Source organism: Pempheris klunzingeri, chromosome 3 (genome assembly GCF_042242105.1).
Source record: "Pempheris klunzingeri isolate RE-2024b chromosome 3, fPemKlu1.hap1, whole genome shotgun sequence".
Lineage (NCBI taxonomy): Eukaryota > Metazoa > Chordata > Actinopteri > Acropomatiformes > Pempheridae > Pempheris > Pempheris klunzingeri.
The window spans coordinates 8,886,081-8,909,832 of record NC_092014.1 but is presented as its reverse complement, the minus strand read 5'-3'; the positions used below and the strand labels follow the sequence as shown (position 1 = coordinate 8,909,832).

Sequence of the window (23,752 nt, the reverse complement as noted above, 5' to 3'; positions counted from 1 at the left end):
AAGCTAGCTTATTTCCAACAGTGAGTGTAACATTGGTCCTTCAGTGTTTCATCCTCTGAACACCACAAGATGGAGACACACAAGCTGCAGGAAGTAGACTGATCCCCTCTGAACTCACTGAGATTTTGGATCACATGATGACTCTCTGATCACATCTTTGAACTGTTTACATCAAAGATTCCCATTCAAGGGGGAGAGCCTGTGATCTGGAGCTTTTGTCTGCTATCCTGAAAAACTGTCGCTGTGTGGAAAATCAGGGCAACAATCCTGAAGGGCGAAGTAGACACAAGCGATCATCTCACATTCAGCTCGCAGCTTCAGGCAGCAGCAACAGAAACATCATAGTGACATAGCTGGTTAGCTGGCTAGTCTTGATGTTAAACATACTGTGACATTATATTTACTGTTAACCATATGCAGTGTTATTTACATCGAATCTTGCTAGCATAACGTTAGCTTTCTGGCTAACAGCTGAGCCAGAGGGATCTATGAGCTGAGCAGACTAGAATTGTCTCCCATTGCCAAGTCGTATCTATGCTCCGTCCTATTTAATGGAGGAGTTAACAACATTTCCATTGCATAAGAACCTACTGGGATGGTAATGATTGATCCAGGTATTAGTCAGACCTTCAGGCGTTACCGGGGAAACAGAGTTACAGCAACTTTACATTTTGGAAATATAAATGCATGGTCTTAATTTTCTTTCTTTGGCAAATGACCATGGTATAAGCGGGATAATGCCCTTCGACATGTCCATAATCAGGAATTAATGGACTCCCCGGAGGCAACTATCCTTCGTCTGCCTCCACGTCATCCATTAATTCCTGATAATGGTCACCTCTTAATCCCTTATTTATTTTTCAAGCAATACAGCCAGACAATTTGACATGAAATTCAAAATAAAAGCTGCAAATATAAATGGGCAGCCAGACTGATGTGTACACAGACACGGTTACTTGTTTACTACGATTATATTCCATCAACAGACAAAATTCCTTCCTTGTTACAATAATAGTGTGGGTGGATAACAAGCTACACACCTGCATGATACGTTAACACACCCACAGACTGGTTCTGCATGTTCAGCATGATGATGAGTTTTCTTTTATAATTCAAATAGTCCTGGCATCCTTACGGGTTACTTTAATTCAAACATGACACACTGTAAAGTGCAAATTAAACACTGAATGTGTTGTGCATTCAGTGTGCGCAAATAAATGCGGGAACAGCTTAATTTTATAAAGAAATTAATATCTACAGTAATTGTGAAGTTTAATCTCTGCAAAATTATGTTGAATTTATAGCTCTTAAATATTGTACAAATCTACCTTTGAAAAAACAATGTTCTTGTTCTTTCTCTTTGCTTTAACACAGAGTTGAATTTAGCCAGACAGTAACTCAGATACTGGTAAGATGCTTTGAATTGATCTTTTTCCCATTAACGCTCTGCTGTTCGCCATTCATGTCTAAGTTATGAAGTGAAATCAGGGCTGAGCTTTGATTTTTTTTTCTAACTATGTATGGGGGTTATTGAGTCAAGAGTATTGTTGCATGTGTAAATGACTATTATGACCAGTTCTTCTGTGCCCAGATCAGCAGGTGGAGCTTTAATGAGAGCAGATGAGAAGACATCTGAGAACTGCCCGGCACTGAGAGGGATTATTAAAACAGATCTGAAATATTTTCCTGGAGGACTCGGTTTAGGAGTCTGGGAGGAGAGTGAGGTGGGAAACCTGATCAGATAAAGTGACATTGTTTATTTTGATATTGGGGACCAGAATGTCAAAATGTATGATAGATTGAAAGTCTCCAGACTTGATTAAAATTGTCCACAAGTTTAGCTGATGACTTTGGTAACCTAAGTATTATAAAAGTAAAGTCAATACAGCATGTATTTGCTTCCACAGAGTGTACAAAGAAAAGTTATTTACCATAGAGGATAAAACATTATTTACCTGATAAACAGACTAGCAGGGATTTACCAGCAGAGGGCAACAAAAGAAGACACAAAACCTCGCGAGATAACACAGATCTCACGACCTCGGCCTGTCTCTTTATTTCTCGCGGGATTTCGTGTTTCCTCCTCTTTCACTCCCTGTAGCCAACATGGCAGTCGGCAAGAATAAGAGGCTGACCAAAGGCGGCAAAAAAGGTGCCAAAAAGAAGATGTAAGTAGCTAATTCACACATCGTTACATGAAAGAGGCTTTATCGGCTCCGTTAGTGTTACTTCGGTGCAAAAACCGTGAAGGATGAAGCCGATTTTAAATGGATGTTATGGGGCCAGTGCTGGTGTCGTCGCCGGCCTCAGTGGCTTTGGATGAAGCTGTAACATGCTGGCTCCCTTTTACCCTCCGCTGTAGTACTTTGCCACAATTCAGTTAACTTATTCATACTTGTATTTTTCCCCCAGTTGATTCTGCCCTAGGGGGTTTAAAAGTTGTGCCAGTTTGGACCCAAAGATCCGGGCAGTAACGTTATTTCCCTAAAGCTACCAAATGTTAGCATAGATTTAGCCGAGCTAACCATTAGCATGCTATTCAAACGCCACGCTTAATTGATTACTGAGAAGGATTATGGATCCGTGTGACTTAAAGAATATATCCTGAGAGTTTGGTCAGGTTGCTCACCAAATTACTGACATTGCTGAATTGGTTAGACAAAAGCTAGTCCTCCATGATGCAGGCTAGCCGGAGCAGTGTCCCCTACAGTGCGTGTTTTAGCCGGATTGCTAGCAGTGAGTCTGCCCGCAAGACCTCCCTACAACTGTGTGTGCAGATTAATGAACTGACACTTCTGCCTGTTACTCTCCTGCAGTGTGGACCCTTTTTCCAAGAAGGACTGGTATGATGTCAAGGCACCAGCCATGTTCAATATCCGCAATCTTGGCAAGACCTTGGTCACCAGGACTCAGGGAACCAGTAAGTCTCCATAGTGTAAATTCTCAATATGCAGGTGTGTGCACATATTAGCCGTCTATTAGAGACAGGCTCCATGCTTGGATGTCAGCGACAGGATAAATGAGGCTATTAATAATCAAAGTCAAGAGCGAGACTTAAATTATGCTAATGTTGTTATATGAATAGCAATGTATGGTATGTTTGGATACAGTCAAACGGTCTCTATCCTAAATGATGGTCGCTGATCATTATATTAGAAAGGTTCCACTGACTCCTGACCTTGCCAGTATTTTCTTTCCTTCAGGCTCAGGTTTTCTAACCTGTGCATGTCATTCACAACCCCCTCAGGAATCGCCTCGGATGGTCTTAAGGGACGTGTGTTCGAGGTGAGCCTTGCTGACCTGCAGAACGACGAGGTGGCCTTCCGCAAATTCAAGCTCATCACTGAGGATGTTCAGGGCAAGAACTGCCTCACCAACTTCCACGGCATGGACTTGACCCGTGACAAGATGTGCTCCATGGTCAAGAAATGGCAGGTAATGATCACGTTTTTATGAAAATGAACCCACTGATGTGAGTTTGGGCAACAACTCCAAGGCAATGCTTGTTTGACCGAGCATCAGTTGGCAATCACTCTTTTTGAGGTTCAGTCCTAGCCCTGTTTACAGTTCATTTATTGGTTTATATGCCTGCAAGAAATGCTCAGAATGAGTGCACCTACAACCTGTGTACAAGTGGAGCTGAGGTTTTGACAGACAGGTCAGTTGGTTTTAAATCTTTGGACTGACAGTTGAGGTGCTTGATTGTCTACTTCAGTGATATTGGTAGAAAACTGGTACTGAAGAGCCTCTGGATCCAAACAAAGGGACATTGCTAGAAAAGAGCATAGACCATTGATGTAGGCAGAATTTAATATCCTTATTGATGAGATGTATATTGTTTTTAATTTGAGGGTAGCTGGCAGTTGTTGCTTTAGTCAGACTCCATGCTTTATCTTTGTTCAGTTGTCATATAGGATGATAATACAGAGGATTTCTTCCTCTGCAGGAACAGTACAGTGCAGTCAAAATACTTTTGAGTTTGGGATTTAACATTTTCTAATTCTCAAACACATTTAGGCTCCTTTTTTATTTTTGTAAAATGTATTTATTTATTTTTTTATTTGGCTCCATGAACATTGAATGTCAGTAAAGTTGGTGTTTTGGTGGATTTATTCCCACCTGAAATAGTAAAGTAATGGTGTAGACATATCAAATGTGGCTTAGAATTACTTTGACCAAATGCATGATTTTGGTTGGCTATGGACAGTTTGTACATTATTCATTGTTTTATAAAGTGAACAAAGCTATAGTTTGGTACAGAGATTGTGAAAATGCATCTTATGTGAAGCCTTCATAGTAAGAAGTGAGATGAGTGGATGTGAGCGCAGCAAAAGTAGGATGAACAAGCAGTCATGGTCTTAGATTACAGTGATCGTCTCAAATGGAACGGTTGCAGATTAAGTTTATCAGTAGAGTCTAACAGGATTGATTCTCTCCACCCAGACTATGATTGAAGCCCATGTGGATGTGAAGACCACCGATGGCTACCTTCTGCGTCTGTTCTGCGTGGGTTTCACAAAGAAGCGCACAAACCAGATCAGAAAGACCTCCTATGCCCAACACCAGCAGGTCCGCCAGATCCGCAAGAAGATGATGGAGATCATGACCAGAGAGGTTCAGACCAACGACCTGAAGGAAGTCGTCAACAAGCTGTAAGTCATTAACAGTTTTTCCTCCCCCTGAATGACCACTTGTGTATAGTATTTATTTTTTTTTTGTATGGTGACATGGTGGAAGTCTGTGAAATCAAATGTATATCTATTCAGTCACTGGCTTACTTGCTAATTAAATGAATACACATTACCTTTTGGGTTGTATACAGATTCAGTTTTAAGTCTTGGTTAGTACTGATTTACATATTTTAACCATCAATTAATCACTAAATTCTTTAATTTTATGAAACAATTTATATATTGGTGACTTTCTTGCTGTTTGCTTAAACATGCCAGTTTGTAGAGACACTTTTGTGACTTGTGGATCACCGTTGGCATTAATGTGTTGTGTATTGTCGCGCTCCAGGATCCCCGACAGTGTTGGCAAGGACATTGAGAAGGCCTGCCAGTCCATCTACCCTCTGCACGATGTCTTCGTCCGCAAGGTCAAGATGCTTAAGAAGCCCAAGTTTGAGTGTAAGTGATACACCGCTATGACGCGAGGAACGGCTGTGAATTTGTTTTCTGCTTTCCATCAATGGGAACGCATGATGACAACGTTTCGGTCCCATATGATGGCCTGATTATACCCCATTGAGATCTGCTGACGTTCCCCTTACCAAAAATTCAGTTTTGCGTAATTGTGGAATCATGAGGCGGGGTTGTGATAGACTGGTTGTCATACAGTAAAATCTCAAATGGTTAAGGCATGAATGATCTCATTACATCATTGTAATTTTCACCTAAAACATGCTGCTGACTTAAAAGCTCTGTTGTGTTGCAGTGGGCAAACTGATGGAGCTCCACGGTGAGGGCGGTGCTGGCAGTGCGGCAAAGGCATCCGGTGATGACACTGGAGCCAAGGTGGAGAGGGCTGATGGCTATGAGCCCCCCATCCAGGAGACAGTCTAAAACACCTTGACAGATTTAATAAAAAATGTAAATGACCAACAAACTCCACTGTTTTTCTTGCTAGTGTTTTTGTGCGCATGATAATGAGCCATGGCAATAGAAGTATGCACAAGCAAAGAAATGAATCCAACTGTCCAGTGAAAACCTCAATAACTGACAGTGTTGTACTTTGCACTCATGTGGCACTGGCATTGACAATGCTGTGTTATGTGTAGTGACTTGGAAATATGCAATAGAAATATGGAACATTAACTACATGAAATTCCGGTTTCCAAAGCTTCTTTAATTCTAGGGAAACAAGTGCCCTCAGCATATGGACAAATTCTGCAAAAAGTTGCATGTCAGTGAAGCGGTGCAAAGCTCAACAGCGCTTCTGGGTTAGTGGTCCTTATCTAGTAGCAATGTTTTTATTCCCCTGAAGTCACCTGACCTTGATTACAACCTAATTCTGAAAGTAAACCAGGTTATGAAGAAGTAACAGCTCTGGGTATTCACCCCATTGTTGTAAAACAGTCATGATAACTAGTGTAATCATCACGGGAAAACATTTAAAGGAAAACAACCAGACAAACCACTAGATGGTGCAAATATACAGATTCAAAAAAAAAAATCCTGAAATGGATATTCCGTGCATTCAAATTTCCAGCCAGCTTTACTCCATTTATTACCACGATAAATTATTCATTCAACACTTAATTTTCAGCAAATGCAGGAGATGATGGGAGGGTGGGGGGGGTGTGATACTTGGAGATGAAATACTGCATTCAGTCAAAGATGGTTCACTTCAGACTTCCACTGCTTAAAACATCTGTCCTCAGTTCTCATTTCAGTTCCCATCATTCAACAGTGTTCCTTTTTTGTTGTTCCAGGGGCGACATGGAACTATCCCAGTACTTGCACATAGTTTTTTGGGACCATTGCCCGTTTTCCTCTTAAATCGCCCAGGAACCATTCATCATCAACGGACTCCAGACCGGTTATAATATCTCCAACCTGTGAAAGGAGAGAGTGTGAGTCTGTGTTGAATGGAAGGGCTGTGTGAACTATGAAATAATTTCTTTATAAAAAATCAAATCAAATCACTATACCTGCAGAGAGAGCTCCTCATCACAGTCAGATGTGAAGTCGTACAGAGCCCTGGCTTTACCGCCAGCAGCAGGTATATTCTGCTGGTTATTAGATGCCTGCTGGCCTGTTGGAGGAGGCATATACTGAATTAATTAATAAAAGTGATGTTGGTTTAGTTAAAACGATCAATTTCTGCCAATTACAGCCGAAACAAAGATAAATCAATTAGTTGATTCTTCTGGCTGCTTTTTCATAGCGAGTATTTGGTGCTTTTGACGTATGAAATAGTGACCTGAATATGTTCAAACAAGTCATTTGAAGACCTCACCATCAGCTTCTAAACATTTGCCTTTATTGTTTTCCTTATTGTTACTCAGCGATGGCATGATGCTACAAGTGCTGGAGATAATAGTTAAGGTTGGGCAGTAATTTTGTCAGATCATTAACATACCTGTGCTGCTCTCAACAAAAGCCCTGGGGAACATGCCCTCTCTGCCGTTGAGCCGGCCGCAGCTCCACTCAGCGTCAAAATGGCGGGTGATGAGGATGCAGTCGCCCTGTTGGAAGGACAGGTCGCTGTCTGTACTCCCGGCAAAGTCATACAGTGCCACCACCCACTCCACGCTGGACTGAGACGCCTACGGAGCGAGTAGAACAGGAAAGGAGACAATATTTAGCTTACATAACACATTGGGCCTGTTGCAAAATCCAACATCATCCCTATTGATGCCTCCGTTTATATAAATATTGGTTACCTGAGCAGGTTTGGCAGCATCAGGGTTTGTATTGGGAGAAGCAACCATGCCTGGGGGGAAAATGGCAAATGGGTCACTAAAGATGAAATGCACATACCATCCAAACAGGGAACAAATCAAAATAGAAATCTGTGGGTGCACTTTGAGATAACCATTAGTAAAGTATTGCTGCATTAATGACAATGTAGCGCCTCCTCTATTCTTTTCTGTACGTTTGTGGGGTTTATATTCTATTCTATTTTAGGCTGTTTAGCAGTATTTGTATACTGTGCATAGTTAAATTTGGGAATATATAAATATACAAATTCAGCGATTCTGTGTGTAAGATTCAATATTTTTCCACTGAAATACGATTCAAAAGGTCTAATTAAAAAGTGGAAGGGAAAAAGTTTATATATATTTTAGTTAGAGTTATTGTACTTGTTTACACACACACAGAAAGTCTAATTAACCTGCTGACTAAATAGATAAAATGTGAAAAATCTAACTAATAAAAAGTGTTTTTATTTTGCAGGGAGGGACTTCAACTCCTGACCTCAATATTCTAAACTGCTTGTTACGGCCCTCGTTGAGTGTGTTCAGAGACCTTCTGTAAACAGCTATTTAATGAAATGGAAACAGAAACACACATTCCTGACATGCCACAGAGGGAAATGCCAGCCAACATAAAGGGAAAAGGATGGATAAAGGCTCTTCACTGACGGACACAGCCTCCCTTTTGTTTCAATCTAAGGATCAGGAGGATAACATTGTTGTGTTGGTGTAGTGTAAATATTCCCATTTTAAGACACTGAGAAATGTGTAATATAATTGAATCTCATCTCACTCACGGTGGCCAAATTAGCAAAAAAAAAAGTGATGAGAATGAACTGATTTCATGTTGGTGCTTCTTACCAGGCAGTGCTATCCTGGTGGACTGGGTCTGCTGCTGGCTTGGGGGTGGAGGCAGATCTTCAATGACCTCCACGAAGTTCAGAGGGAAGATACCAGTGAGGATGCCGTTCTGTCCCCGAGCCCAGTCCTGTCCAACGTACGCCTTCAGCTGGATCACATCCCCCTCCGAGAACGACAGCTCATCGCTGTGCTCCCCCTCAAAGTCGAACCTCGCTACGCATCTCGGGCCACTTTAAGGGAGGCGACAGGATTTGAAAAATCAGGTTTGATCATCGGGGTGGTTTGTAAAGACAAGGACAAGCAATTTATGATGTAAAAACAGTACCTGACTGTTGCAGGCGATGGCTTCACCTTCCGCTCAGGGAGGGGTTTTGGTGAATTTGACTAATTGGAGAAATGATTGTGAAATTCTTTAATTCAAGAAATCCTTAACCACAGGAAACATCTCGGTCTACATTGTTGTCACAAAAGAAGCGATCAGTGCTTTGCAAGACTGGATTTCATTATTTGGAACTTACCAGGACTTTGACATAATTGATGGGAAAGAAACCAGTGGATCCCCTACAAGTGCCTCTGTACCACTCGCTGTCCACCTTCTCCACCATGGTCACAACATCTCCAGCTCTCAGACCCAGTTCTCCTGGACCCTCTGTGTGAGCAGAGCAAACATGTCAGCTGTTTATTGCATCATAAACATATTCTGAAAACACTCGAAATCCAAAACAATTCATTCGATGAATTTCATCTATTCTTATTAGGATTTTTTTAGCCAGCTTGCTGAAAATAATCCAAATATAGCATCTATATTTTGAAAATAAACATGTATTAAAATAATAATTATAATAATAATCATCATCACCACCACCACCACAATAATCATAATAATCATAATCTGAAGTGAGGTCCACAACAGTGAAAAAGGTCCACAGCTATTTCCCCTGGCTTCCAGTCTTCATGCTAAGCTAAGCTAATTGCCCCCGGGCTTCACAAAGACATGGTGTTTAGATGTGTGTGTGTTATCCATGTTTTTCACTCATATAAGTAAATAACAGTATTTTCCCAAAATGTTAAACAATTCTTTAAATATATTGTCTCATTTCAGTGTTATTGTCTAATCTTTCATTATTATCAGCTGCTTGGTTCAAAACAAGACTGATATGTCACCTGGAGTGAAGTTATGTAAGGCCTGCATCTTAAGCCCATTAGCAGCTCCACCTGAACCAGCTGGACCTGCACCCTGTGGGAAGAACACAAAGACATTTAAAGGTTAAGGTATCACAGACCAATGGGCACAAAGGAGCAGGTTCGTCTCAAGTATCATGCATTTACTTAAGTAAAGGACGGGTTACCTGTGCTGGGGGCATGTCTGAGAAGGGGGCAAGAGGAGTTATGATCTTCATGCAAGACTTTTGGACTCTGCCCCTGATGTCTCCGACTTGGCACTCAAACGTATTGTGGTCAATCTCATCTAGCAGCAGAAGCACTTCATTTTTCTATTGAAAAGGCCAACAGAGACATTCACTGTTTCTGAATCAAGGTATTGCACTTTTATGTGAAGTCAATAAAAGTCATTTAGGTACCTGAAATGACAGTTCTCCTGTGTTACTCCCATTGTAGTCAAAGGAAGCAATCCCATGAGGAAGCTGAAGCTGGAGAAAGAAAGCACAAATGAAACAGGTGCACATCAAGTGGCATTTGAAGCATGATTTCAGCGCTTAGCCATGCAGTGGGATCTCTCTCACAGTGTACTTGTTGTAGAGACGGTGGCCTGGGTTGGGTCTTGGAGGCAAGACGGGTCCTTTCCTGTGGGGCTTATGTGCCTTAGGTTTTGGCGAAGCTTCCCATGATGCTGAGTGGGATTGGCCTGTGGCCTGAAAGCTGGGTGGGGGAGGTCTTCCAGGGCCTGCTTTGGCTGGAGGTGGACGAGGTGGGAGGGTTTTGCTTTTACTTGGCGCCCTGAAATGCAATACCATCATCAAGTTGAGTTAAGTGACATCTTTACATAGTGTACCAACATTTTACATTCAAATTTAAACAGTATATTTTTTTTCCCCTTCACTCACCGAGGGGGGAGAGATGGCTCTGGCCCAGTTTGGACAGACTCCTGCAGAAAGAATCCAAGTGCAATTTTATTAGTACTAAAACAAACGCACAGCCTACAGCACTGGAAACCATAGAAACCAGGCTACAACACATATCATTCAGTCACAGCTAGCTTCAGCTCAACAGCAGGCAATGTGTTCAAAGGGCTACAATAGATTCTTTGTTTGCGGAAAGCACAGGAAATGAAGCAGGTAAGCCACACAGCCACAAGACAAGATAAACTGATTGAGAGAGACTGACTGTGGCCCAAAATGCACCACATCATAGTTCATAAGTACATGGACATTAACAGTAGAAAACCTTTTAATTAATTAAAATTAAAAGTAAAGGCTGATTTTAAAAACAAAGACACTACAACGTGTGATTGAAGGTCCTACCTGGAAGGGGAGGATGGGCGTCGGGCTTTGTTTGTGGTTCACTGAGGTGTTCAGGTAGCCTACGGGCTTCTGAGCGGGGAGAGGAGGGGGACTGTCCTGAAAATTATCTGAAACTGAGAGGAGAGATTTATCTTTAGCACAAAATACTGAAAACTTGCGGTCCATTAGGATGTGTACAAAAGAAAAAGAATATAATTTGTAAAATCAAAAACACAGGTGCAGCATGTGAATTATCAATAAACTATGAAACACAATGTTTCAATAAAAACATTGCATCCGTTTCAGTACCAGTCACATGAAGTTTATTGTACATCAGAGGGAGATGGACTCACATGAACCAGTTTTGCTGGGGACCCTGATGGTGGTTGGTCTCCGTGTTACACTTTGTCTGGTGAAAGAGCCTCCATCGCTGTCCACGTTACGCTGAGGTTTGAGTGGTATGTTATCTGAACAAAGAGACAGAGATTTATGTTACGCTAATTGGATGCTCAGGAGCCACACAGCGTCAGACAACACAGGTTTGGCATCAACAGCATTGCCTCAGCGATTTGCTGCCTGAAAGTTATTTGACAATTTTGGTAACTGATTGGTCATTAAAAGACACAGTTTGAAATTTGGGGGAACATGCTTTTTTGCCATCTTGCCAAGAGGTGAGAGGACTGACATCACTCAAATGTCTGCGTGTTAAGTATGCAGCTATAGAGCCAAGAGGCGGTTAGCCTAGCTTAGCATAAAGACTGGAAGCAGAGGGAAACAGCTAGCCTGTCTTTCTATAAAGTTTGAAATAAGCCAACAAAGCACAGAAACTTTAGCAATTTGCTTGCTTAATTGACTTCTCATCACTGAGTGAATGTGTATTAATTATCTTACTGTTAGCAGACAAATTTAGAACTTTAAGCTCTGATGATGAGCATTTCTCATTATTTTGGAGGGTTCACAGAAAAAAAGTTATTTGTACCACACCCAATCTTGTTTCTCTTTCCTCCACATTTTCTTTTCCAACTATTGGCTTTGATTGCTGTACACTGCTTTAAAACATTGATTTTTACATATTAATCGATAGATCATTCCTATTACAGCAGTCTTTTGTCTTATACAATACACAGTTTAAAACAATACGCTACTTACTTGATGGACTGTCCACATACTCATTCTCTGTGACCATGGAGGCTGAGTTGTGGTTGTTTATATTAAGGTTGGGTTTCAGAGGTTCCTTAAAAGGCTTCTGTGGAGGTGTGGGGGGAAGCGGTGGTGTTTCCTCATCAAAGATGCAGTTGGATCTGGTAAGTACAGAAGGACGCGATCTGTTTGGGATGGACGCCTTGTTGTGTATAGCCTCTAATTCCTCTTTTATAGACAGTCCCACAGGTTTCTTAGGGGGCTGAGGTCTAGGGGCTGGTGTAGGGTTTTGGTGGATGTTTGTGGATGAGATATTTTGGTTATCATCTACACTGTGGTTAAACTGAGGTTTAAGACCTACAGATGGTTTGGCAGCAACTGGAGGTTTGTTGGCCTTCCTGGGTAGAGGTTCTGGTTTGGCTAGCTCAACCTCATTTCCTTCCTCGGGGCCAGCCTGGCTCTCAAATGCCTGGATCCTGGCCCGGATGTTACGTTGACTGTTGTTGGAATTCATCTCGTCGCCAGCATCTTCGCCCTCTATGGACTCGTCTGATTGGTTAACAACGTCACTGTTCTCCTCACACTTGTTATCTGCACTAAATACCTCCAATAACTCTTTTAAATACTTATTTGAGGAGAGTTCCTCTGGTTCACTGTGAGTGTTGTCACAATTTTCACCGAGCTTGACCAAAGTCTGAACTTCCTCTGTATTTGCCTGCTTTCTGGATTTTGTACGAGGACGTGGAACGGGGCGCTGACTGTGTTCTGAGTCTGAAGAGGAAGGAGTAGTTTCAGCAGCAGTGACAGCGAGATTTTTTGCAGGAATATCCCAGTGCACAGTGACAGATCTGGTGTATGTGTCAGTGGAATCTGCTTGGTTGGTTTGCTTCACATCTGACTTGGAGTCACTTTGGTCTTCAGCGCTCGTTGATACTGTAGCATTTGTTCCAACCTTGTCGACAGTGGGTGCAACAGCTTCAGTGGCCGGTTCTGATTTCGGCAGTGACGGCCTTGGTGGTTTTTGTGGCTTTTTACCTGGAAGGAAATGCAATCATCAGGGAACATTCGTCACGTGTAGAACAGAAACAGACTGAAACTTAAAACTCACGGTTTGGTACACAATGATTGTCGTGTGCCTCACCAGCAGGTCTTTTCTCTGCTGACTGTGGAGAAGCACTGCCCTGTGGAAAGGTGGTGGAGGTGTCTTCCCTCACAGGGTCAGTCTGCGTGGCACTGGTGGTGCAGGAGGCCTGGCGGGGCGCTGCAGTGGGCTCGACTGTGTGCTCCTCCTGGGTCTTCTCTTGAATCACCTGGTCATAGGATGGTGGGGGCTAAGTCGTGAAAAAGAGAGGTGTGCACACACCCGCACACATTATTCTCCCATATACTGTGGCATTTCTGCTTATGATACCTGCTGAGTATATTAGGATAATGTATTTAGTGATGTGCTGTAAATACAATTACATTTATTTACAGGACCATAGCCATCATTGAGGATAAAGAGGTTATGCCCTCAAATTTGTTCCAAGTTTTTAAGGATTTTGTAGACTTATTATATTTAAATTCTACTACTTTTGGCCAGCAACTGTCTTCACCAAAATGTTTATTCATGGCTGTGTACAGAAAAATTTCAAAACAATATTCATACTTTCATGCTGGGAAATAAAATAAAAATACTTCCCATTTCGTGTCTGTTCAAGCTTTTCTGAGGGGGAACTTTTAAACTCTGGCCACAACTCTGCTACAATTTACTTAAGTTTTTGTGCTCAGTTTGTATTTAGTGTTTTTTCATTTCTTGATTAAGAAGAAATATGTATGGACAGCACAGCACCATAGCCATAAGCTGGATACTGGCCTGTCTGAGGAAGCAAGCATTGTTTACAACCAAGTGAAATTGATTAGATGAGGCCTACCTGGGAAACAGCCTGGATGCCTGCAGACCAGCCTGGCTGTGGAGGAGGAGGGAAAATACCAGATGTTCCTGAGAACCAGTTGTTATTGGCCAGAGGTTCTGCTGCGACGATGGTGATCTCCGGTCGCCTGAAATCCAAAACACAAATCAGAGCACCAAAATTTATTTCACATTTCTAACTTGATTTCAAGTCACATCAATGAAAAGACAAACCCGAAGAGAACATCAACAGCAATTGTGAGGTTTTCTACTTGGGAATTTTTGTTGACATTACCTTCTCTCTCTGGTATGGTCACTCTGAGAGCCTGTTTTTGCTGAAGGAGAAAAGATAATATTAGAAATTGTTTCATCTAAAAGAAAATTTGATTTTACAAGACATTGTTTTCATTTTTCACATTCAGTGGAACCACTAAGATTTCACATCTATTTGACAAATATTATTACTATCAAGATTACTATTAGATTTCTGTGGGAAACAAAATGTTCATCCTAAAAAGTTACTATCCTCCAATATAAATCATGATATAATTCTGATTTAGTACTCTTGTTTTCTACAAAAAGCCTGTTCAAGGAAGTAACATTTTATGTGTTATTTTTACATGATCTCAACTGAAGTTCAGCCACTGAAGCTCAGTTATGGCAAACTTACTTCGTTTAATAGCAGCTCGTATAGAAGACAGAGGTCCTTGGCTGAGAAGAGAGAACAGGAAGCTCATTCATCATGAAGGTGTGGGACTCATGCAGAACTAGGGCAGGCTCATACCTTCGTGGTGACTCAATCACCCCTGGGTAACATCATACATCATACACACTAGCCATGATGCTACTTCATACTTTTATACTAAGTTATGCAAAGATAAAGGATTCATAGTATTGTCTAACTTAAAAGTTCTAAAAATTTAGATTTTCAAATGTCTACAGATTCATGATATGATCCAGTAGGGTACATTACATTTTAGAATGCAGCATCATTGCTATAGGGACAAATAATTGCTTACTGTAAATACTTACAATGTAAACATGGCACAGCAAGAAAAGAGCAGCAAAACAACTTTGCAGTGGACACGAATAGTTTAAACAAATGAAAAATATGGACAATGAAATAATTATGGATTAAATAAGGGAAGAGGAAGGAGGCTTTAGAGAAAACCGATGTACCGCCAGAGGTTTATATCACAAAACATACTTAAGTGATGACTCAGTTGAAATCCACCTACCTTACAAAAACACAGTAAATGGCACCACTTCCAGGAAAACACCAGATAAATCATTACTCTTCTATGCAACGCCTTCTCTCCACACGGGATGAACGTGTCTGAGGCTGTTTACCTCACAATGGTAAAGATTATTTTCTAATCCTTAAATCTCATCACATTATAATAGCAAGATCTCCTATCATAGTGCTTTTTTGGTTTAAAAGTGTAGAGATTAAAAAATTGTGATACCCTCTTTAGTGAAGCTACGGTAAATCCTCTTGACAGCGGAGGCAGGCTCATCATTAGCACATATCCTGCTCATTAAGGCCTGACTACAGGAGGGTGATGTAAGCTATCTGGGGGAAAGACCAGCAATCCTCGCCCTCGTCTCGATAGCACGTGGTTTATTTAATTGATTAGCTAAGATGTAAACACAAGACCGAAACCATCCTGTGGGATCTAATACTGTAAACTGTGTTTTGAAATAACTTTCCAGATCTCTAGTGAGGAGGTTTCACTTTCCTTAACTGTCTGTAAACAGCAACTAAAAAAATGCAGCATGGCCTATTCATCCCCATGTTGACCTTCTGTTTGTGTGTCAGTGAGAATAGATCAGTGCATTGTTTGGTCCATTCACAGCCTCACCATCAGCAGATCTGACAGTTAAAGGGATAGTGCCCCGTTTCCAGCAACAGATAGTTTCGTGAAACTTAACAAGCCACAACTTTTGTTAGTAAGGCAAAAAACCCGACCTGCGGGAATAATTACATACCTAGAATGTAAATGATCTGGCTTGGTTCTTTCAGGATGATCTGTAGGGGAAAACAGAAAGGTATCAGTTTTAAAAGCGGTGAGGGGCTACAAGGATAACATCCTGGCACTTTTTATCATTGATTTCATGAAACTTGTCATTGACAAGTGCAGTTTGTTATCACAGTGTGTTTAAAAAGCAGTGCATATATCATGATATATGAATCTAATTTAGAAACTGTAAAGGGATAGAATAATGAGATGGGAATGTCTATTTATGTCTAATCTAAAAATCTACCAGTGAATTAAACGACTAGATCAAATCCGGCTAAAAAACCAATGATTTTCTATATTGCCCACTACACACCAATATTTTTAAGAGATCACGACCACAGGTTGCCAGGAAAGTGAGACAGTTTTCACTGTTTTGACTCCACTCAGATACATTAGATTTGAAATTAAATGACTATAAGGTTAAAGTACTGACTTTCAGCTTTAAGGGTGCTTGAAAGTGTTCACATCCATATCGAGTGAACAGCGGAGGGCTTGTAACACTTTCAGTGAGGTACACTGTAGCCTACTTTTAGTGAAGAAGAATGATGGTCCAAAATCTACGAACAAGACAGCCAAGGACTTTTAAGGAGACGGTATGTGTTTCATTTGCCGAAGACCATCACCTGAAGGCAAAAAGCTCCTGAAGAAAGCAAGAGGAGAAGATTGTGCAGTGGAGGCCTTTTGAAAGCATCAGCAGGGATGATATCAAATGCCTGCTGTTGTTTATGGGTTCTAAACTTCAAAATGCATCAACTACAAAGGATCTGATACCAATTTATTTATTTCCCAGTCCCATACTGTAAATCTGGGGCCTCTAAAATCGGGCCTTTATAAATAAATTATATAAATTGTTGCCCTGATGTTAAAGAAAACATCTTCAAATCAGAGCTGAGAGTCACAAAAGTGAGTCTATGTACAATCACTGTGGTAGTTTAACAGGTGTGTGTAGTTTAACAGTACCAGTAGCAGAAAAGACAGTACAGTAATCACTAAAGCTACAAGTCTTAACAGACCAAGTGAGACTGAAGCAGCTTACTGCTGGTGAATACAGTCATTTGTGGATGGAATGATGTGTCACTTCATCTTTCAAAAGCTACAAAGTCTCACTTTGAGTCAGGATCATTTTTTCATTTGAAATGCTATTTGCTACAACTTACAGTCTGAACTTTACGAACCAGAAACACAAGAACCAAACACTAACCAGGAAAGTCAGCCAATCAATCTTGATGAACCAGTTGGGCAAAAGTGTCTGAGTTATTGAGTGCTTCAAAATCTAAACTTAAAGAAGAAACCATAATTATGTAACCAAGATGCATGTTATTTTCCTTTGATACAGAGAAATGGATAAGTTATGCGGGAAATACATTCCCTCATTTTTACATTTCATGAATTTACATCCAAGATTTTCTAATATGTATAATTCACATATGATAGATGGACCTAAAAGTATCTGTACTGTAATGGGAAGATATACAGACTACAATGACAAAATGTTTAGCAATATAACTGAACATAACCGCACTGAACATCCTCATAGAAATCCTCGAACAGAAGTCCTAAAAATGGAGGCAGTATGGCCAACATATGCTGTGTTATGTTTAAAGTGATTTTATGATAACAATGCCAGGTGGCCTGATGCTCAGAAACAGAGCTGTTGTGAAGGATAGACATTATGTTACTTTATAGGAAAGCCAGCATTAAAATGACTGCTTTTAAAGTGAAATAGACTGGAACTTTCCAGGTGCTGTTTCAGGCACAATCCTACATTCCTATTATTCCCTTTACTATTCGGCAGTGACGTCTTATTCAAACAACAAGCAGCAAAGGAGTAAAAAGTTGGTTTCACGCCAAAAGTCCTCAGCCGGGCAAAGGAGCAATATTAGTAATGCAAACAATCTAATCTAATAAGAGGTAGTTTTGTTTCCTCATGTTTGAGAGTAAACTCTTTTGGAGAATAGCTAAATCAAAAAATACAGACAGCATTGTTGTGAATGCCTGTAGCCTGAAACCATGACCTCATTAGCAGTCAAATCCACCTGTCACACCTGTTACCTGTTATCTGTGACTGCCACAACCCTCCTGCCTCAAGTTACACTTTAACACGTGAGAGTCTGCACTTTCACATACTCAGAAAGTTTTTTAGCAAGATAAAGAATTAGCTGTGTTATTTCACAAACACACACACACACACACACACACACATACACACACACACCACCTTTTCCTTGTGAGTATGCAGTCTGATAAGCTATACACGGGATAATGGTGCACCTACCTGTGAGGAGTTAACAGAATAAATATAAAATCTTCAGCAACAAACAGATATTTCCATCGAGCGAGTGTGACCAAGACTTTGAGGCTAGTAGTCACACAGCCACAGACAACAGAAAAGAGTGGGACGGCCCAATAATATCTCAGCTCTCGTGTGTTTGCTTCGGCCGATCTGATGAACTGGAATGTGGTCATTCAGGAAGTGGTTGTTGTGCTACATGACACTGCACCGTCACTGTCTATTTCCTACAAAATAAGATCACAGGGATATTCACACGCCTCCTTTTTCATCCACAAGTGGTCAACCATTAGTCTTAAAGTACTTGAATAATTAACCTCAATAGTTTTGATTGTACCTCATAAAATCTGGCTGATAATTTAAGTGCTACCTATCAATAAACTAACCAAACTTTACATGTATGGCATATTTTGTCTTGGTTACTACAGCTTGAATTACTTTACAGAAAAGTACAACTACAAGAATACAAAAGAAGAATCAATGGAGGCTATTGCACACACAAGTGATGTGAAAGCAAGATGCTGGAGTAAATAAATAATCAAACTGGAGAAAGGTATGAAGATTCATGACTATCAATAAAAACTACAATGTATTAAGAGATAATTTAGCGTCACAAAAACACTCTGGGTTAAATTTCTGTGATAAAGGCAAGCTTTTTAGTTTACATTTTAAAATATCTCCCCTCTGATGTTTTGGGAGGTTACACAAGGAGCTTGGAGATTTAAAAGCACGCATTAAAAGCATTTCAGATGTGTGTAGTGCTTTGAAAATGGTGATAGGATTTTAAAATCAATAAGAAAACCAACAGGACATCTGTTGTGGGAATTATAGGTGTGATATTTCTTCTCATAGATGACTTGGCTCTTTGGAAAACCATATAGTAGAATATTAGAATGGTCAAACCAGGCATTGCTCTCTTTGTATTGATTTGAGGGGGATTTTAGGCACTTTAGTGATACATTAGATCTGATGATATTCCAGATACTAACATTTGAAAAGCTCACTCATTTGCTGGGGTTAAATCTTAGTAAAAGTCAGTCTGTCTCTGGGCCTTTCTTCTAGTAACCAGCACTTCAATCTGATCTTGGTCCAGCTGTAGGAATGATTGAGACACTGAGACATTAATATCTCAAATTCATTTTTGGAGAGCATGAACTGGATGAAAGTGCAACATAAAGTTGTGTATTATGAGCTCAGCTATGAAAGGAGACACAGGAGGCACACTGGTATGTAGATTCAAAATCGAAAGCCTGAGATTCGATCCTGATATAGCCTGTGAGAATACTGCAAGTTACAGGTTATGCTAGATTTTTTTTTAGTTGAATGAAGGGCAGTTGATGGACTGAGCTGATTCTTCCCGTGTGAATTGCTTTCATTTGGCTAAAATTTGAATAAAATGTTACAGGACTCTCACTGCAGACATTGTGTGTGAGACATCTATTAATAGGCCCAAACATTTAATTAAAAAAGATGAAATGATAAAATGTCTAATGGCATAGAGCTATCCGTGCCATTTGACCTCCATCCAAACTAGGCTAAGGGCCTACAGCCGTGCTAGCAGCTCCGTCAGGTTGTACACAGTTGTGTTTTGAGCTAAATGCTAACATGAGCATGCTAACATGCTCACAAGGACAATCCTACAGTTGTCGAGACATTTCAGTCTGAGCCAACAATGTCAACCAGCTGATAGCATGAGATGAAAACTCATATCATCACCAAACTACTCAGTAATCATTCTCTGGGGATCCTGTACCAAACTTTATGACGGTCCGCCGACCAGTTGTTGAGACATTTTGGTCAAGACCAAAGTGGTGAACCAACAAAAACCGACCATCCCATAAAAGCATGCAGATTATTTGAAAGAACATTCGAGGTACATCCTAACTGTGCTTTCCTATGTTAAACTCACTCATTAAGGGTTCCTGGAAGAATGTGAGACCATGGATTGGCCAGATTACTTGACGAGTTCTGGACTCTGTTTCTAAATGGCACATATGCCTTGGTGTTTGTGAGCCGCAGACACCTGAAAAGACATCACAAACACACGAGAAAGCTGCTGAAGTCAGCAGGAAAGGTTTCCCCTCACAGCCGCACTCTCACTTGAACACATGCTGGCATTACTCAGCACAGCAACAGCAGTCACACAGCAGCTGGTGGAGCGGATGGCAGCGAAGGGAAAGAGAGAAAAACACCCTGCCTCTACGTGTCATGGTACACCAGCCAGAACCCATACTGATGAAGTCTGATAAAGGCTTTTAGCTTTAGTCTTTGTGCAACTTCAGCTAAATTGGCATTTTGATTCGTGCGTGGGCAGGTTAGCTGATTGAGTTATACATCATGGTGTGTCATCTCTACCACGCAGGGATAAACATGACATTTTTGTTGTTTTGAAAAGGTGATTGTACAAAACAGATTCGCCCTCACTTGAAAAACAGGGCAGATTATGGTGTCATGAGTGACTAACATCATGTCAGCAACTGATGTGGATCTTTAGCCAGAGAAGATTAGATGGTGATTCACAGTGGAAACTACCTGAAAGAGGAACATGGTGTGGATCCATAATGCAGAGGGCCAATGCAAACTACTGACAGCGGAAAATATCATGTTAAAACATTATCCTGAAAGGATGGAAAGCTGCGTCAAGCACAGACAAGTAGGGCTTGTTCATGACACAGCAGCCTGTCTGCCCAGACAGAAATTCCCATCCAGACAGCTGGTGGGGTCAGGGTGTGGTTGGGGGTGGGGGCACGCTGGTTGCAGATAGCTGGGCAAAACAGGGCGCAGGGAGGTGGGGGTGGTGTTTGAGGAATAAGTGTTTGCTCACCAGGTGTTGCTGACAAAAATGAGGAACAAAGAAACCTTTGTACTACTGACAAGGAACCTTCTTCTTCTCAATCATAGTAGAGGGAAAATTCTAGCAAAGACTGAGGTGGTTTCAATCATTGTAATCATGTTAGGCAGCTGACTGAAAACGCAAACTAATGTTTGTTCATTAAATCACAGGCTCAGCGCTGTCACTATACAAATCTGCACGCGAGCCAAAGCTAAAAGAAACAAGAGAGCTGATTCCTTTTCTTGCTATGAGGTGTGAAGTGTCTATAATCACTATGTGATGTGAAGGAGGGATGTTACTGTAATAAGGTGACAGACTGGTTTTCAGCCCTGTGGCCTGCGGCTGCTGTTACTCTCATCTGTTATAGGCACACCAGCGTCATTTCCTGGGACATCTCTCATGGTGTTAATGATGATGTTTGCGCTGTCAAGTCATTGCTAATCAGCTTATTGTTTTTTAAAAAGGGCATACACTGCATCATTTTAGCAATTTAACTGAGCGAAAGCAAAACTGTCTGCATTGACCTTTAGTATTTTGTCTTTAATTGAATTTAAGTATTTTAGTTTGCCAAAAACATGAAAACCAGCCTCACTGCTTCATACTGTGGGAGGGTCTTGTGTCTCATAGCAGCTGAAGGAGTACCAGAGATATCGCAGCACATGCTTGTAAAGATATTTACACATAATGATCTTTTAAAGCGAGCTGACCAATTGCCAGAGAATCAATCTGATGTTTCTTTAGTGTGTATTTGTACATAAAGACTTTTAAAACCATTTTAATTTCAGCAATTTCAGCTAATATTTTTGCATATTAGGACCTTACCTACAAATCACGTAGATTTTAAATTTTTTCCTGTACAGTAATCAATATGTTCCTGCTGTTCCAGACCTATACTGTCCACCACTTTCCATTAATTTCTGCATGGCATGAAAATCTAATAGACAGACTCTTTGCTGTGAATGTCGCAGTAATCTTGCTAGTAATTTACATTACTACAGAACAACAACGTAACTTTGACGAAAACGAATGCAGACTTGATGTTCGCTGTGATGGATGACACAACCTGAACTGAGTTTCAGGAGTTTTCTTCCTGTTTTTCATCTAGAACATAAATGAATGGAAAACAATGGCTGCCTGGAACGGTGGGGAAAATACACCCAGATAACTAAAACACAACACAGTGAAGTGCTAAATGATAAGCTGTGAAATCAGCGGAAAACGTGCAAAAAAATCACTGGTATGTTCTTTAAAAACAATCATTAACCTCACTTCACAAAGAACATTTTCCTCACTTGATGTGCAATACTTTTTATAGTCCCCCCATTTTCTTTGTGTGTACATTGTCCTTATCTTTTATGCTTCATCTTGTTTAAATTGTACATACTTTCTTATGTGAATATCTCTGTCCACTTGATCATCATTTATTGTTCTTACTGAAGTTCTATTTCTGCAGTTCTTTTACTTTTTGCTTACTTTCTGCTGTAACACTGTGAATTTCCCTGCTGTGGGACTAATAAAGGAATATCTTATCTTATCTTATCTTATCTCATCTTATCTTAAAATCTGTGAAGCCTCTCAAAAGTGAAGATGATTTGCTCCACCTCGACTCATATTTTAAACCCAGTTTAGTTGACTGAGCAGACTCAGCCCATCAGAGGACTGTCATTATGGGTCATTATTCCCACACATACCTGTTGTCTGGCTCCTGGTCCGGACGTCCCGCAGATCCCTGCGCTCCCCCTCTGCCTGCTCTTCACGCCGAGCTTCGGCCATCGGGCTTCACAGCAACGTCGAAATAAGACTGAATACACAAACAACGCTGGGATGTCCTTCACGAGGGCTCGATCATCTGCCCACACGGTGGATAAAACGCGGGTCCCAGTCCCCTTCAGTGCTAGAAGCTTCAGCCCGTGCTGCCCTCAGCAGCTCCCTGTCTGCCCTGCAGTGGATGGAGGTGGTGCCACTCACCGTCAGGACCCCAGCAGGCTGCACACTCCAACACCAGCGTGGGAATGTGCGCAGCCAGAGCAGGATTATCCCCTTAGCGCACACATAAAACTTCTCTAAACTCCTCAAACAAAAGAAATGTTCATCTGTTCAAAGTGTTGGTGCGTTGTCTCCTCAGGTCAACCTTTCAGCAACCAAGAAAGTGTCATGATCCTGCTGAGGATGTGGACAAATAAAACCCATATGGCTTAAATAGTTTAAAATAACACTTTTTCCCCCAGATACACCCATCTCCTTCATATTTTAGTTATATCTTCTCTAAACATGAAGCTCTATGTGGTGTTTCAAACCCCTCTCCAAACTGCCAGGAATAAAAGTCTCATTACTAAACAAACTATTTTTGCATAAATTAAATCAAAAAATAAAGAACAAGTTTTACATTGTTGAATTATAACTATAAAATAAATATAAATACACAAATTTGTAGAAAGCCGTCAAGGACATGAGAAAATCTGTGATTTCACCAGAAACTTTCCCCCTTTTTCTACGAAAATGTGTGAAGTTTGCTGCAGTTAAAAAGTCATTTGTTGTGACTTTGGTCTCTTCCATGTTTAGCCTTACTGTCTCTGCTGATTTACATGTCTTTGGTATTGATGCACATCCATCTGAAAAAAGAATCATTAAATCATCTTCATCAGAACAGTGTAACTAAGTAGATTCTCACAAATACTGCACCTAAGTACAATTTTGAGATACTTTTCATTTTACGCTAATGTATTCTTTCACTATATGACAATGGGAAATATTGTGCTTTTTACTCCACTATTTATTCAGTAACTTTAGTCACTAGTTACTTTATAGATTGAGATAAATATACAATCAGCTAAAAT

General features: G+C 40.7%; 2 protein-coding genes and 1 non-coding gene across 3 annotated transcripts; 2 read left to right on the top strand and 1 right to left on the bottom strand.

The window, feature by feature from the left end:
* Positions 1-2,059: 2,059 nt before the first annotated feature.
* On the top strand, positions 2,060-5,607 carry rps3a (ribosomal protein S3A). The gene is made up of 6 exons (XM_070828035.1): positions 2,060-2,168; positions 2,817-2,920; positions 3,248-3,435; positions 4,444-4,652; positions 5,020-5,129; positions 5,437-5,607. The coding sequence occupies exons 1-6, from the start codon at positions 2,107-2,109 to the stop codon at positions 5,562-5,564; spliced, it is 801 nt and encodes a 266-aa protein (XP_070684136.1). The 5' UTR covers positions 2,060-2,106; the 3' UTR covers positions 5,565-5,607.
* LOC139199492 (small nucleolar RNA SNORD73) lies at positions 5,196-5,264 on the top strand. The gene has a single exon (XR_011584135.1). It is a non-coding gene; the product is annotated as a small nucleolar RNA SNORD73 (small nucleolar RNA).
* A 604-nt stretch (positions 5,608-6,211) lies between the features above and the next one.
* On the bottom strand, positions 6,212-22,688 carry sh3d19 (SH3 domain containing 19). Its single transcript, XM_070827779.1, has 21 exons — positions 22,607-22,688; positions 15,761-15,800; positions 14,442-14,482; positions 14,067-14,106; positions 13,794-13,920; positions 13,022-13,211; positions 11,890-12,915; positions 11,094-11,207; positions 10,762-10,874; positions 10,345-10,385; positions 10,024-10,237; positions 9,862-9,930; positions 9,631-9,774; positions 9,446-9,518; positions 8,800-8,930; positions 8,607-8,665; positions 8,282-8,511; positions 7,388-7,437; positions 7,084-7,270; positions 6,653-6,756; positions 6,212-6,557 (listed from the first exon to the last, which is right to left on the bottom strand). Exons 1-21 carry the CDS (start codon positions 22,686-22,688, stop codon positions 6,447-6,449), a joined length of 3,186 nt encoding a protein of 1,061 aa, XP_070683880.1. The 3' UTR covers positions 6,212-6,446.
* Between the last annotated feature and the right edge of the window lie 1,064 nt (positions 22,689-23,752).